The sequence below is a fragment of the Festucalex cinctus genome, chromosome 14 (genome assembly GCF_051991245.1).
Source record: "Festucalex cinctus isolate MCC-2025b chromosome 14, RoL_Fcin_1.0, whole genome shotgun sequence".
In the NCBI taxonomy this organism is placed as follows: Eukaryota; Metazoa; Chordata; class Actinopteri; order Syngnathiformes; family Syngnathidae; genus Festucalex; species Festucalex cinctus.
In genome coordinates, this window is record NC_135424.1 from 22,560,049 (window position 1) to 22,577,004 (window position 16,956).

Consider the following 16,956-nt stretch of genomic DNA (forward strand, 5'->3'; position numbering starts at 1 on the left):
GTCCTTTGTTTTAGTCTTTTGTCATTAATTTAATACAGGAACAATTGAGGATGATTTTAAATGTGATTTTTACTATATTTATTTTGAGATTAACCGGACTAAAGACATTTGAAAGTGTGTCACGCAGAAGTGATGTCATCTAGCAGCCGCCAATAGAAAAGCACCTTTAGATGACATCACTCCTAGGTGACAAATTTTGCCTGCTTGACCTTTGGCTCCAATGCTTTTTCAGCTGAAATGCAACGCTTGGTAAGAAATTTGTCACGTTTTTAATGTTTTATTTTACCATGTTTTTTTTTTTATTTTTTATTTTTTTTTTTTATATTGCACCCAAGTAATACACATTTAAAAAAACAAACCAAAAAGAAAAAAGAAACTAATACTGAAACTAACAAAAACTAAAGGAAAAATAAGCATTACCAAAAAAACTTAAATAAAAACTAACAGAACCACCGTGGAAACTAATTAAAACTAACTAAATTTCAAAAACAAAACTCAAAACGAAATAAAAATAAAAACCAGCTAAAATGAATGCACTCACATGAGAAAGTCCGATTTCGTGAGAGTGCACAAGGCAACATTGATTGCATCAAAGACCAAAGTAATTGGAGACAACACCACTCAAACTTGCATGTGACATCAAATGTTGGTTCCAAACAATTTAGACCTAGAGCAGGGCTCACCAATTCCGGTCCTAGAGGTCCGGAGTCCTGCAGGTTTTGTTTCCGCCCACTACTACACCTAATTCATCTGATCAGCTCATCAGCATGCATGATAACGATCCTGATCTTTAGTATCAGGTGTGTTGGTAGACGGGAACATCTAAAGTCTGCAGGACTCCGGACCTCGAGGACCAGAATTGGTGAACTCTGACCTATAGGCTCCAAAATCAGATGACACTCAAAATAAACAGTTACGGTTTTATAATCACACCTGCTGTTGACCACCCCTAACGAATCGCCCTCCCTCCCACTTAGCTGAGCACGGGAGAAAGGAATCCTTGGTTCGGTGGCGGCAGGCAATTCCTTCCCCCCAGTGGCACCTAATTAAGACCTTGATGAACACCGGGATGAGGCGATACCCGTGTACTCCCCGCACCCTTCACATCAGCTATTCAATAGCACTTAGCTGCCAGTTTTCATTCTCTGCCTGCCGTTGGTCGCTCCCCGCCTGTCACCGTAATGCCCCGGCCACTCTAATAAATCGTCCCACGGACGCCTTGAACTTAATGACATGTTAATTATGATTACTGGTAGCCGTGGTAAACAAACAGCAGTGTAGAAGTGCTGAAAGTCAACGGGGCCCCTGACACATCAAATATGGCAGTCTTAATTGTGAGTTTTGGCATCCCCATTATCCTCATCATCACTCCATCTGTTTTCTTCTCTCTTTTTGTGTCTGTCTTTATTCGTCCTCCTCTCAGGAAAGACAGTGATTACCCCTATGCCCATGTGCTGCATAATGGTATCAGCGCCGCCAACAGAACAGTGAATTAAATTGTATCTGCAGCCACTGTGAAGCCTTGATGAGGGGGGCAGATGCCTTTGTGGTGTTATCATTATAACACAATGGTCATGTTGTCATCAACCTTGCCAGCACCAATTGAAAAGGCATGATTGTGTGTTAGGGGCTTTTTGTCCTTTCCTCCAGCTACCCCTCACCAAGCCTGCCACCCCACCTCCAGCCGTTTTGTTGTGAATAGGAGCAATTTTCTAAGAGCTATGAAATCACGTAATAGCTCCTAATATGCAGCTGCTTGGCACAGTGAGGCAGCCTCGATGAATGTGTGCAAGTCAAACATAATATGTGTTTTGGCTGGAGAATTGCTGAATACATGAGCATGGGCTAGATTTATTCAAATGAAAATCTCTGACGTCTGTAACTGTCATCGGCACAAACACAAACTATGTGCTCCTTTTTTTTTTTTCATCTCATCCTCTATTTGAAATTGTGTCTTCAGTAAAGTGGTCCCCAAAGCATTGGGTCTTTATGGAGAATCATTTGGTGAAAATGAATGGAGGGTCAAAACATTTGAAACAAGTTGCCATATACTTTACGCTCCTTTCACCTGTAATGGATTTTAAATTGTAAGCATCACATTTTGACGTGACCTCAACTTCAATTATTGTTTGTCAAAATATGCCGGTGTCCGTATTGACACACACATCACGGAAGAATCAGCGCCTTGATGTCATTAAGTGCAACAAGATTTGTGGTTGGTCAATTTCTTTCTCTTCCTTAGTTTCTACATTGGTCATTGAGGAGGTCAACGACATTCAGGAGAAACTGGAGATTGAGAGGACGTGCAGAGAAAGCGCTGAAGCCCTGGCCGTCAAGGTGCACTTTTACATTGCATTTCATTTTTTTTTTTTTTTTTTTTTTCATAGTCATTGAAAATTATGAACAAATGTGACAAATAACAAAGGGAGAAATGGATCACTAGGTGGATATTTTTGTAAAGTAAATACAGCAAATCCCAGGATAAAAGTCCAATCAGAGTAATTGAATGACTTGGACAAAAGCAAAAGCATTTTGTGCCCAAGCAGTTCTTCTTCTGTTCTGGTGTCTACTGTGTCTAAAATTGCATTCGATTCTTTTGATTCAAAGCACAATTTTGGAGTGCTTGCTGAACTGTGAGTTATTATTTGAGAGTGATGGAGCCCGGAGTGTTTTGCAGCTTTTTAGGGTTGAACTGTAATCATTTGTCATTCGATTTCTGCACAAAAGCTCCGGTCCGCCACGTTCAACCAAATTTGGCCATGTTGGAGGCTGTGGAAAAATTGATTGCGAATGTTGTCAGTTAAAAGCCTTTCTTCTTGTTCACTTAAATCTGCCGAAAGGGAAAGGTTTGGATTGGTTCATTTTTCATCCTTTTATGATGGTCTAACCACACGTTTATGTTGGCTTAGAGAGACTCAAACTAACTACAGTGCACTTTGCGGTCACAAAAACGATAACTAATTGCATTGACCATAGAGGTCAATGCTCAATTTTGATTAACACAATCAGAGCTGTATTAACTGACACAATGGTCGACAATTATTTGGGGGACATGAATAGTAAACGAAAGGGCATGTTGAAGGGGTATCCGGCTCAGCATAAACTTCACAAAACGTATGTCTGTCCAGCGTCCACTACACCTCCCCATTATTTACAAGATTTTTCTTTGTCATGGTCAGACTTCAATGCAAGTTGTGGACATCCAGCTGGAATTGAGGGGTCATCAAGTATGAAATAATGCAATCTGCACCACAGTCAATCATGACCCCATAGTTTCTGAGATATCACATAAGGGTTCAAAGGAAAGTGGCTGTGCCGCATTTTGGCCGAAAATGTTCAAGTGTGGCGATATCGGGTCAATGACGGGTCAATGACGGGTCAATGACGGGTCAATTCCTTTATTTATTTATTTTTTTTCTTTTTTTTTTTTTTTCTTAGCCAAAATTAGTCTATCTACTCTTCAGGAAAGTAAATCTAAAGGAGGTTTAGAGGCACCAAACTTTATGTACTATTATATAGCTGATCAACTACAATATCTTGTGCTATGGACACAACCTAACAGAGATACTAACTGTTGGTTGGAATTGGAGCAGAGGGATTGTAATAATCTTAGACTGTTAGATTTACTCTTTATTACAAAATCAATAAAACGACATAATTGTTTTAAAAACCCAATGATAGCCGCCACCCTGACTGCCTGGTGGAAGGCATTAGAAATTACAAACTCCCAATTGCCGCCCTGTGGGCTCTCTCCCATTTGGCATAACCCCGACTTTCAACTTAATAATCAGTTGTTCCATTTAAGCTTATGGGGGCAGAAAGGAATTACACACCTTCATCAACTTTTCTCAGATAATAAGTTTATATCGTATACAAACTTGGTCCAAAAATATGAAATAAAAACCGGAAATTTCTTACATTATCTGCAAGTTAAAAATATGGTTAAGAAACAAATCCCAACACTTCAGGATACGCTCAAACTGCCTGTCTTAGCTAAAGATATTATAAAGCTTTCTCCAACAACAATAAAGAAAATATCCATCCATCCATCCATTTTCTTGACCGCTTATTCCTCACAAGGGTCGCGGGGGGTGCTGGCGCCTATCTCAGCTGGCTCTGGGCAGTAGGCGGGGGACACCCTGGACTGGTTGCCAACCAATCGCAGTAAAGAAAATATCAAAAATATGTTATTTTTATATACAAATAAAATGTATTTACCGACTTTAAAATGGGAAAAAGACATGTCTATAGTTCTGGAACCAGACTTTTGGACCCAAATGTGTGAAAATGTATTTAAAATGACCAAACATACAAATTTGCAACTTATCCAATATAAGATACTTCATAGAACATATATTACACAATATATGATGAAAAAAATGGGACTCTCTGACTCCGACATTTGTCTCCAGTGCTCACAAAACACTGCCGATACTTATCTTCATGCTTTATGGTCATGTACTCCAGTGCTGTATTTCTTGTCACGCCATGCTGGTGGCGGGCCATGCTTTTATTTTGTAGTCATGTTTCCTGGTTTATTTTGAAATCACCAACTCCCCTCTCACCTCAGGTCACTTACCCTTCCTTCTGCTCAGCTCATTACCGGTCCACGCCCTTGATTGTTTCCACCTGCCACGAATCACTCCGCCTATAAAAGCCATCAGCCACCACCTGCAGTTGCCGAAGTGTCACAACCCGTGCATGGAAGCGTCCTCACAGCCCTTGAGCCACAGTCCTTGTTTTTTGCCTTGCCTTGCCTTGCCTTGCCTTGCCTTGCCTTGCCTTGCCTTGTCTTGCCTTGCCTTGCCTTGCCTTGCCTTGCCTTGTCTTGCGCCCTTAGTTTGCCCCTTGTTTTCATCCCTAGCGGAGCGCTTTCTGTTGTCCCCGTTTTTGAGTGCCCTTTTTATCTCTCCAGTTTGGAGCTCTTTTTGTTCAGCATTTTTTCCCTCTTTAAGAGGCGTCTTGTGTTTCCTGTCATTAAAACTGCAGCCTTTGAGGCCAACTTATCACCTGCGTCTGAGTCCTACCTCTTCACGTCGTGTCATTACACTTCGGCCAGAATGGACTCAGCAGGCAAGTTGGAGATCTGGCTACAGACCCAAGAGACTCGCTTGTCACACCAGGAGGAGGTCCAGCAAGCCATGGCCACCCGGATGGGGGAACTTGCTGGACAAGTTCAGGACCTGGTGAACCACCTGCAACGCTCCACGTTACCCGCCACGAGACAGGAAACCACAGCTGAACCGCCATCTGCCACTCCAGCATCTACCGGAGTAGGTCTGAGACTGGCTCCCCCGGAGCGTTACTCGGGAGAACCAGGACACTGCCAGGCCTTTCTGACAGAATGCGACATACATTTTGAACTTTCACCACAGGCCTTTCCTACAGACCGTTCCCGCGTGGCCTTCATGATCTCCCATCTGACGGGACGAGCCAGAGACTGGGCCACCGCGGAATGGGCACGGAACTCCCCGACCTGCTCAACCGCAGCCGGGTTTTGCATGGCTCTCCGCCAAGTTTTCGATCCAGTCAATATGGATCGAGAGAAGGCTCGAGAACTCAGTAATCTTCGACAAGGCACAGAATCGGTCAACGATTATGCCATCCGATTCCGAACTTTAGCAGCCAAGAGTGGCTGGAACGCCACAGCACTCTACGATCACTTTTTAAAGGGGCTCACAACCTCAATGCAGGAACTCTTGCCTTCCGTGGACTTACCCGGCGACCTGGACTCATTGATTTCGCTGGCCATCCGCACGGATCATCGGAGGCGCGATCTCGTACAGACCAGCGGACTCCAACGGAGACCCGGCTCTGAATTCCTCCGACACCCATCGGCAAGAGAGTCTCCACAACGTGCGCTTCCCCAGTCGTCCACTGCGGGGAAGGCCAGCGAGAATGACGAGGAACCCATGGAGCTTGACCGCACCCGACTGACCCAGCAAGAACGGCAGCGACGTCGCCAGGAGGGACGGTGCTACTACTGTGGTGAACAAGGTCATTTGGTGGTAGCCTGTCCCACCAAGAGAGGCTCCCCGGTGAGTTCCGACTCTCCCACACAAATCAAGGCCCGAAAACTCACTCACGTCAGGATCTCTTGCCATGCGACCACCACGGATTTGCCAGCCCTCACCGACTCCGGGGCAGATGAAAGCCTCATGGATTGGGGCCTAGTGGAAAAGTTGCAGGCGAGCACGGAGCCACTTACCACCAATATGAGGGCCAGGGCACTCAATGGAAAGGACTTGTTCATTATCACGCACATCACAGAGCCTCTCGAGGTCCATATTGGACAGCACCGAGAACACATTCGCTTCCATGTTTTTCGATCCCCGTCACACACACTGGTCTTGGGACATCCCTGGTTGCGCTTGCACAACCCCCGCATTGACTGGCGATCTGGGCAAATCCTGGAATGGGGAAAGGACTGTGAGCCCCATGGGCTGGAGCTGCCAGCGGCAGTGCACCCTCAGCTGCCGTCCGCCAGGTGACCCTCGCGACCGACCATGACTACTCGGACCTGAACACCGTTCCCTCATGTTATCATCATCTCCGAGAGGTGTTCAGTAAATCCAAGGCCATGTCACTCCCTCCACATCGACCCTACGACTGTTCAATTGAGCTGATCCCGGGATCCACCATCCCCAAAGGTAGATTGTACTCTGTTTCGGGGCCCGAACGCAAAGCCCTCAATGAATACATTGACACGTCTTTGAAAGCCGGACTTATCCGGCCATCCTCATCGCCAGCTGGAGCTGTTTTTTTCTTCGTGGGCAAGAAGGATGGCTCCTTGCGGCCTTGTATTGACTACAGCCCCCTGAATGAAATAACCATCAAGAATCGATATCCTCTGCCCTTGATGTCATCCGTATTCGACCAGTTGCAACAGGCCAAGGTCTTTACCAAATTGGATCTCCGGAATGCATATCATCTTGTCAGGATTCGGGAAGGTGACGAGTGGAAGACTGGCTTCAATACTCCCCGCGGCCACTACGAGTACCTGGTCATGCCATTTGGACTCACCAACGCGCCGGCTGTATTCCAAGCCATGATCAATGACGTGCTCAAGGATTTCATAGACCATTTCGTATACGTATATCTGGACGACATCCTGATCTACTCACCGGACCTGAATACTCATCAACAACATTTGACCAAAGTCCTGCAACGTCTCCTCAAGCATCAACTATACGTGAAAGCAGAAAAAAGCCTGTTTCATGTGGACACTATTGCCTTCCTGGGCTTTGTCGTATCGCCTGGGAAGGTCAAGATGGAGTCGGAAAAGGTCAGCGCGGTGCGAGATTGGCCCACGCCGGATTCAAGAAAAAAGGTCCAACAATTCCTGGGCTTCGCCAATTTCTACCGCCGCTTCATTCGTAACTTTAGCACAATCGCTGCTCCACTACATGCCTTGACCTCCCCTCAGCTACGTTTCAGCTGGTCCCCTGAAGCCAACGCCGCCTTCACAGAGCTCAAGAAGCGTTTCACAGAGGCGCCGATACTCAGAGTCCCCGATCCTAGTTGCCAGTTCGTGGTCGAGGTGGATGCCTCCAATCTCGGAGTTGGAGCCGTCTTGTCCCAACGCTGCCAGGAGGATGGCAAGTTTCACCCCTGCGCGTTTCTGTCCCGGAAACTGTCTAAAGCCGAGTGCAACTACAGCGTTGGCGACCGAGAACTTCTGGCGGTCAAGGTCGCCCTCGAAGAGTGGAGGCACTGGCTGGAGGGCGCAGAACACCCCTTCATCATTTGGACTGACCACCGCAACTTGGAGTACCTCCGCCAGGCCAAGAGACTGAATCCCCGACAGGCCAGATGGTCATTGTTTTTTAACAGATTTTCTTTTTCCTTGACTTACAGACCAGGAAGCAGGAATATCAAGGCTGACGCACTTTCACAAATCCATGATCCTGATACCACTGTGACCGAACCTGAACCCATCCTTCCTAAAGACTGCGTGATAGGAGCAATGTCCTGGCAAGTCGAGGAGGAGGTCAAGGAAGCCCTCAAAAACACGAGCCCACCCAAGGAGTGCCCACCACGACGGCTCTACATACCAGAAACCCAGCGAGCTCAGGTGATCCATTGGGCACACACCTCTCGTTTGTCTTGCCACCTAGGAACCCGCAGGACCCTGTTTGCTGTCGCCCGGAGGTTCTGGTGGCCTTCCATGGAGTCCTCGGTGCAGGAGTACGTCAAGGCCTGCCCAGTATGTGCCAGAAACAAAACATCGACTCAACCACGGATGGGCCTTCTTCAACCACTCCCTGTACCTTCACGACCCTGGGCCGAAATATCATTAGACTTTGCCACTGGACTTCCCGTTTCACACGGTAAAACCACCATTCTCACTGTTGTCGACCGCTTTTCAAAAATGGTCCGTTTCATCCCACTCTCCAAGCTACCCTCAGCCAAACGAACTGCAGAAGTCATGATTGACCAGGTGTTCCGGGTCCATGGATTCCATCGACACATTGTGTCAGACCGCGGACCTCAATTCGTGTCACGATTCTGGAAAGAGTTTTGCAAAGCTCTAGGGGCCAAGGCAAACCACCCGGAGGCCAACGGACAAGCGGAACGCCTCAACCAGCAGCTAGAGACAGGACTCCGGTGCCTGGTCTCCCAAAACCCATTGTCATGGAGCAAAAATCTGGTATGGGTCGAACTCGAGCACAATTCTCTCCCCACATCTGCTACAGGAATCACGCCCTTCAAGTGCGTTCACGGCTACGATCCTCCCTACTTCGCGGACCTGGAAGAGGAAGCTTCAGTGCCCTCGGTCCACGCAATGGTGGAGGGGGGCCCGGTATACAAGGTCAGAGAGTTGTTGGATGTCAGAAAGCGGGGCCGGAGACGTCAGTATCTGGTGGATTGGGAGGGATACGGGCCAGAGGAGAGGCAGTGGGTGCCCTCCCGATTTATCGTGGACCCCTCCCTCATCGACGAATTCCATGAGGAGCATCCTGACCTGCCTGGGCCGTCAGGATTCGGCCGTTGAGGAGGGGGTACTGTCACGCCGCCACGCTGGTGGCGGGCCATGCTTTTATTTTGTAGTCATGTTTCCTGGTTTATTTTGAAATCACCCCTCTCACCTCAGGTCACTTACCATTCCTTCTGCTCAGCTCATTACCGGTCCACGCCCTTGATTGTTTCCACCTGCCACCAATCACCCCGCCTATAAATGCCATCAGCCACCACCTGCAGTTGCCGAAGTGTCACAACCCGTGCATGGAAGCGTCCTCACAGCCCTTGAGCCACAGTCCTTGTTTTTTGCCTTGCCTTGCCTTGCCTTGCCTTGCCTTGTCTTGCGCCCTTAGTTTGCCCCTTGTTTTCCTCCCTAGCGGAGCGCTTTCTGTTGTCCCCGTTTTTGAGTGCCCTTTTTATCTCTCCAGTTTGGAGCTCTTTTTGTTCAGCGTTTTTTCCCTCTTTAAGAGGCGTCTTGTGTTTCCTGTCATTAAAACTGCAGCCTTTGAGGCCAACTTATCACCTGCGTCTGAGTCCTACCTCTTCACATCGTGTCATTTCTGGACTAAAATCTTGGAAAAGCTCGCTGATATATTAAACTGTAGGCTTCCTTTATCTCCAAGATTGTGTTTACTAGGTGACTTAACAATAACTGAGCTACCATGTAAACAATCTCAAGCTATACTTATAGCCCTTACTATTGCTAAAAAAAATAATCCTTGTCAATTGGAAAAATAAACAATCTCTAAATATCGACCACTGGTTAAACTTAGTAAGAAATTATGTCTCAATGGAAAAAATCTCTGCCTTAAATAAAAATCAAGTATCAAGATTTAAACAAATATGGTCTATGTACATAGAATATTTTAATCTTAATTTGGCAACTTAATCCTGCCTAGATTCTGCCTGTTAACGAGAGCCACCACATCGTTACAACTTCTGTTTTCGCTGCTTCTGTATTTGGTATTTTGTATCTGATTGTTTTTATTTTTATTTTAGTCAGGAACCTAGTTGCTGCTAGTGGGCTCGAGCACACCACACTATACGACACACAGCGCCCCACCGGTCCCCAGCCCCCACCCCCCCACGACTCCACCGCACCCCACCCAAACCCGCCACCCGCCACGACCCAGGCCCCGCCACCCCCGGCCCCCCAACACCCGAACACACCCCGACCCCCAACCCCCCACCCACCCATACCCCCCGTGGGGCCTCGTTCTGCGGCCTTAGGCTCGGGGGTGTGGGCCGGGGCTGGGGCGGGGGTGTTCCGGGCGTCTGGGTTGGCTCGCCGACCGGTGTCCGCTCGGGTGGCGTGGGGGTGGCCTTGATGCTGCCGCGGTCTGGGGATTCCGGGGGGGGGGGGGGGGGGGGGTGCTCGCTTTGCTGGACCGCGGTTGATGGCTTCTTTCTTAGGTGGTGGTCCTTATGCATGCCAGATCCATCGCACCAGCATCTACTGAAACTCAAACAGAATTTGCCTCTCCCTCCCACAGCCCCTTGAATCAGTGGGTGCTGGTGTCTGTGGATCTCACTTTGCTTTATCTATCCTTCCCTCCTTCCTCTCTTTAGTTTTTCCTCTGGTCACTTGAGATCTCAATTTATTGGAAGTTTGAGGTTTCTGGGGTTGGCATAAGACTCTGGTTTTGTAACCACGCAGGAGGGGTTTGGTTGGTGCTGGATTTCACTTTGATGGATTGGATGTACTGGCTTCTATGGATCTCACTCTGCCTCATCGATCCTTCCCTCCTTCCTCTCTTTTGTTTTTCCTCTGGTCTCTTGAGATCTCGTTAATTTGTTGGAATTTAGAGGCTTCCGGGGTTGGCGTAAGACTTTGATTTTGTAACCATGGGGAAGGCAGGAAGTGTTTGGTCGGTGCTGGATTTCACTTTGATTTATCTTTCTTTTCTCTTTATTTTTCTGACCTTTTCTCTGGTCTCCTGACCATTTGAACCTCACGACTCTGGCAAGACTCTGAAGTACCTGGTTAAGGTGAAGGGTAATGGGATATTTATAAGGTTTTAGGTGAATTAATGAGTATAAATTTATACGTATTTGCACGCACACGCACGCGCACGCACGCACGCACGCAAACGCACGCACACAAACGCACGCACACATACACACACACACACAAAAAAAAAAAAAAAGAGCAATGATGATAAGACGTTGAATCGGTAAGACTACCGAATGAACAATTCTGAGCTCTAAGAAAAATAAATAAATAAATGACGGGTCAATTCCATTTACCAACACTACTATAGAAATTTGAAGGCGGCACAGATTCACTGATGTGTAATCACACGTCTTCAGTGCATGCCATCACGTCCCACGCAAACAGCCGTCTGCATAGATAATCGATATACAGATAGTCTCTGAGTGGCTGCTGTGTCGACGATGGTGTCTTTGTTAAATATCCGATTACAAGATGACACATGTGGCTTGTATCATAGCTTGCATGTCTAATGTTTGTAACAAACCAATCAAAATCATTATTGACCATTCCGAACATCCGGGCATTCCTGATATTTCTGCAACAGTGAAAGCAAACAGCGTACTGTATTGCTTTTTCCTCGACTAGCATACAAACCAAGCAGATTGTTATGGTAGTAGTAGACATTTCATCACATTTTTAATAGGGATGTAACAATAAGGGCAATATCGTGATATTGTGATTTTAAAACTGCCACAATATCGTCATCGTAATGTTCACAATATTTAAAAGGAACACATCTGTTAAAAATGTCAGGTTGATTTCCATTTGTGCAGTTCTAGCACCCTCTAGTGGCTAGGTTATTAGTGCAACTTAATTTTCATTAGGGATGTTTTGGCCTTCTATGTTTAAAATATATGCTAATTGTCAGATGAAGGGGAACCTAATTTGATTGTGAAGGAAATAAGTGCCTCAATATTGTTATTAGAGATTGTAGGTGGTTTATATGCATTGCTGTTATGTACAAAAGCACAATATTGTGCTTTTTTTAGTATGAGCCCCCTTTTTTTCTTTTTTTTTTACAATATTGTGCTCTTTTTTTAAATATCAACAACCCCCCCGACAATATCATGTTAATTATCGTATCGTGATGTTTCGATATCGTTACATCCCTATTTTTGAAATCTACATAATCTTCACAAATCACAAATCAAATTGCAACGATTGAAAGTCCAATACTTTTCAATGAGTGTCATTTCACGGACTTGACCTCCATTTTGACCTGTGACATAAGCTCGAAATCGTCAATTATTAAGAACCATTTGGAGCCAATCACACGGCTTGCTCAATGTGTCTTATTATGTGTCTATGCCGGTGTGCTGTCCAAAGCTTGCTCATAGCAAGTAGCACGCAAGCTAGCATTCAGCACAGTTGATATTCCACTATTTTTACAACACCCAAGTGTGTAACAATAACCCATCCTAATTCAACCATTGACCACAATGCAATGAATGATTCGACTTAATGTAAGCCATTTGAAACTTAAAATAATATCTATTAGATTATAGGGGGGCGGCACGGTGTTCGAGTGGTTAGCATGTCCGCCTCCCAGTTCTGAGGACTCCGGTTCGAGTCCAGGCTCCAGCCTTCCTGGGTGGAGTTTGCATGTTCTCCCCGTGCCCGCGTGGGTCTTCTCCGGCTACTCCAGTCTCCTCCCACATTCCAAAGATATGCATGGCAGGTTAATTGGGTGTTCCGAATTGTCCCTAGGTGTGCTTGTGAGTGTGGATGGTTGTTCGTCTCTGTGTGCCCTGCGATTGGCTGGCAACCAGTCCAGGGTGTCCCCCGCCTACTGCCCAGGGCCAGCTGAGATCGGCGCCAGCACCCCCCGTGACCCTTGTGAGGAATAAGCGGTCAAGAAGATGGATAGATTTTAGGGATGTAACGATATCCAAACATCACGATACGGTCACAATACGATAATTAATTATCACGATATTGTACATGACAGCCGGACCCGTCGCCATGAGCGGGCCTTGGGGGTCCGTGCCCGCCCTGTCAGTCAGCCGTGCCCGCCCAAGCAAGATGACTCACCAACTATTCGTCCTATCAGTCACGTAAACTTGCGCCTTCTGTTTTAAGTATAGCATGGCGTGCCAGCCAACCACATACCTCCTTTCAACTTTGGCTGTGATTGACAACTAAGCGAGCCAATGACAATCAGGATCAGGAGGGATGGGGTGGGGTGGGGGTTTGACGCGCGCTCTGCAGACGTGCCTTAGCCAAATCTACTTCCGGGTAGATAGTGCGCATTTGCCGGCTGGCGCTGGGACAAAGACTGAGCAGTGAGCACGTCGTGCCGCTTTAATGGAAGCCACCAAATGCCAAACCTTGATCCAGGATGACACAGTGGACATCAATGGGAATCCTGAGTCCACTGGTTACGTTTACAAGTGAGTGTCAAACTTTTATTTTAATTAGTCAAGCCACACAGCACGGATGAATTGTAGCAATACACAGTATGCTGTTAACAGACCCAAGCAGTCACACATACACAACAACAACTATGGAGCATAAAATTATTTATCACTAAAGCAGTTGCAGTACAATGTGAGTTGAATTCTCTTTTTTATTGCCAAGTTTGTTCATGTTGATGACTGTCACTAAGTTCTAATAAAAAAAAACAGCACTTTACACATCCTTTTGGATTGATAGTCTGCTTAGTTTTTCACTGAACCCATATGTTGTTTCTGTATATCATCGACATCACTCAACCTTATTTCTAAATCACTTTAAAACAGCCATTGCTGCATACAAAGTGCTGTGCATGGAATAGAAATTAGTCTTTTAGTAGACACAAGTGAAATAAAATAACACAAAATAAAATTAATTCGAGTAAATATAAGTAGATAAGTATACACGCAAATAAAATTCTAAAAATCTGTACAAGTATAGAAATAAAATAACACAAAATACAGAAGGCACCATAAAAAAAGTAAAATGATGTGAAGTCTCATGCTGAGTCAAAGATCAAAGAATAGAGATGTCTGGCAAAAATGAAAGGAAATTTTGTCCATATCGTACAGCCCTAATCCAACACGCAAATGAAGGCAACTGCTAGCCAATTCCAGATAGAAGGGGCTGGGTCACAGAGTCATTCATTCGGACATAGTTGTTTACAGAAGTGAAGAGTGGATTTGTTTCAAATGAACTTTTGAGTTGAATACATGCAAAATGAACTACACATTTTTTTTTCAGTTTGTCTGTTAGATTTCAGAACGAACTGCCGCTTTTAAGTGACAGAAAATATTTCTGAACAATTTTGCAGTTGTCACAATGAACAGCGGTTCAACCTGATGAACATTAGATTTAGGTTGATAAAGTGTGCCCCCCCCTCCCAATAAAAAGGTAATGCAATTACAATTTCTTTCTGGTGACGGGTCTGATGACAGCAATGCATGAGGGCGGCGTGGCTCAGTGGTATGGTGGTCGTCTCCCAACCCAGCGGTTGTGGGATCGATCCCAGGCTATTGTGATCCCGTCGAAGTATCCTTGAGCAAGATACTGAACCCCCAATTGCTCCTGATGCTGCGTCATCAGTAGGTGAATGGGTAGTCAAAATGTAAAACGCTTGGAGAGCCTTAAAGGTGGAAAAGCGCAATATAAATGAAGTGCCATGCCAAGTGCCATATAAACCACCTACAATCTCTAATAACAATATTGAGGCACTTATTTGCTAATGCAAGCACACATTTATAGCTTCACAAGCAAATTAGGTTCCCCTTCATCTCACAATTAGCATAGATTTTAAACATAGAAGGCCAAAACTTCCCTAATGGAAATTAAATTGCACTAATAAACTAGCCACTAGAGGGTGCTAGAACTGCACGAATGGAAATCAACCCGACTTTTTTTTTTTAACAGATGTGTTCCTATTAAATATTGTGAACATGACGACAACGATATTGTGGCAGTTTTAATATCACAATATTACAATATTTCCCTTATCGTTACATTTCTATTTATAACATCTAGATTTAGAATATCTATAGAATATCTAGAATCTATCTAGAATATCTGGTTGACATTACAACAATGTGTCTGCTAATAATAATAAGTTTTCAAATTATTGAATGTCAGGCTTTGTAAAAAAAACCCAACAACAACAAAAAAAAAAACTTTAGTGTAGATCAATAAGCCCTGTGAAAGTTTTTTTTACATTTGTTATTTAGGTAAGATTTGATATATATTTCCAAGAAATATTTTTTTTTTAATTAAAATCAAAAAGACTCAAGGCTCTTGGCATTTTTTCAGGCAGTCATAGGCCAATGTGCTTGTGTTACTCGATGTTTTTGTGCTGAATTTTAATTTAAAAAAAAAAAAAAAAAAAAAAGAACAAATGACAAAAAAATGTTATGAAGCCTTGCTATGTCTTGCTATATATAATTGCCAATGATCATGTTGCATCTTTTGAAGAGCATTATATTATTCTATGCTCCATATTGTTTGAAAGAAAAAGGCCTTCAATCTCGTCTCACTAGGGTGCCATTAAATGTTCTTTTATGGCTGTTCTTTCCCATCTTGTCTTCTTTTCCCCTCTACAATTCACATTTCTTTCCTTTGATAACATCATTTTAAATTGCATTCATCCACAGCATTTCCTAAAGGCTACATTTTTGTTTTTCTTAGAACTGGGCTTCTTATTTGTTACATGGATTTCTGATGATTGAACTTGTTGAATATGGCAGTGTAATATGCCAGCCTCGTTTGAATGGCTCAATCTGAAAGTATGTTAAAGAAATGTTTTAAAATACTTGATGCAAATATGAATAACTTCAAAACAAATCATTATGCATAAATGGAGATATTCTGCCTCCTTTCTTCATCTGCGTGGTCTTCTACTGGTTTATGTTTTTCCACACCTGATCATTGCTTTTGCATGTGTCCTGCCATTATGACTGATTGCAGGGCAAAAGAAAAGGAGCAGCTCATCCGCCCTGTCACTTGTGCAGCTACCTCATTTTGTTGCTTGATTTTCCTGATTGTAATACAAACTCAGTGCCACTTCACACATTTGAAAATTTGAATATGATTTCTGTTATATGGAAGAGATGCTGTCTTTGTGTTTCAGTGTAGCACAGGGTAGCTAACGTGGTATCATCAGATCAGTTTATGTTGTATTACTTTGTGAATGAAAACATCCATCCATCCATCCATCCATCCATCCATCCATCCATCATCCATCCATCCATCATCCATCCATCCATCCATCCATCCATCCATCCATCCATCCACCCATCCATCCATCCATCCATCCATCCATCCATCCATCTTCATCCATGTATCACCATAGTATAGTGAAAACAAATTGCATGACATGAGACAAAAGTTTATGCTTCTAATTCTTCAGATAAGAAAGACTATTTATTTTATTCTTGTCATGTTTCTAGAGCTCCTCATCAATTCATAATTCATCCGAGATGCTCAACATTCCAAAATGCTCAAGAAATCCGATTGATTGCATCGTTTTTGTCAAAGTAATTTAAAAAATATATATATACTGTCATCTATGGCAGGAACCACACATTGTAGTGCTTGAAAATCCATCGTCATATATTATTCAGATAAATATCTCCATGCATCTCGTTAATCATGTTAACTACCCCATCAGTGTCTCTTTTACCATTTGAATGACATTTTGGTTGACAGCAAGTGTAAAAGTTTATTTTGTATTTTTATTACAACCACCTGTTGATCACCATTTTAACCTCACATTGGTATTTTTTTTTTGCAAAATGAATTTACCCTTTCACAAAAACACACACACACACAAACTTTTTTTCAAACAAATTCTTTTCTTTGTTGGGTTTGAAATTCTTAATTTTTCCGAATTGTTAGTTAAGCATGTTATCGGGTGTGTTGTTAGTATTATTAAACACAATATTTCCATCCATCCATTTTCTTGACCGCTTATTCCTCAAAAGGTCGCGGGGGGTGCTGGAGCCTATCTCAGCTGGCTATGGGCAGTAGGCGGGGGACACCCTGGACTGGTTGCCAGCCAATCG

General features: G+C 44.3%; 1 protein-coding gene and 1 long non-coding RNA gene across 3 annotated transcripts in view; both read left to right on the forward strand.

The window, feature by feature from the left end:
- LOC144001471 (uncharacterized) overlaps positions 1-16,956 on the forward strand; it is a 185,964-nt gene that overhangs the window by 125,950 nt on the left and 43,058 nt on the right. The gene's annotated exons all lie outside the window — the stretch shown is intronic.
- shtn1 (shootin 1) overlaps positions 1-16,956 on the forward strand; it is a 43,871-nt gene that overhangs the window by 5,942 nt on the left and 20,973 nt on the right. Inside the window, exon 4 of one of the 2 annotated variants that reach the window (XM_077496253.1) lies at positions 2,243-2,337. In XM_077496253.1, the coding sequence (XP_077352379.1) occupies positions 2,243-2,337 (95 nt within the window). Of the gene's footprint in view, positions 1-2,242; positions 2,338-13,158; positions 13,345-16,956 lie in introns of those variants that run through there. The other variant, XM_077496254.1, reaches the window with a different exon arrangement.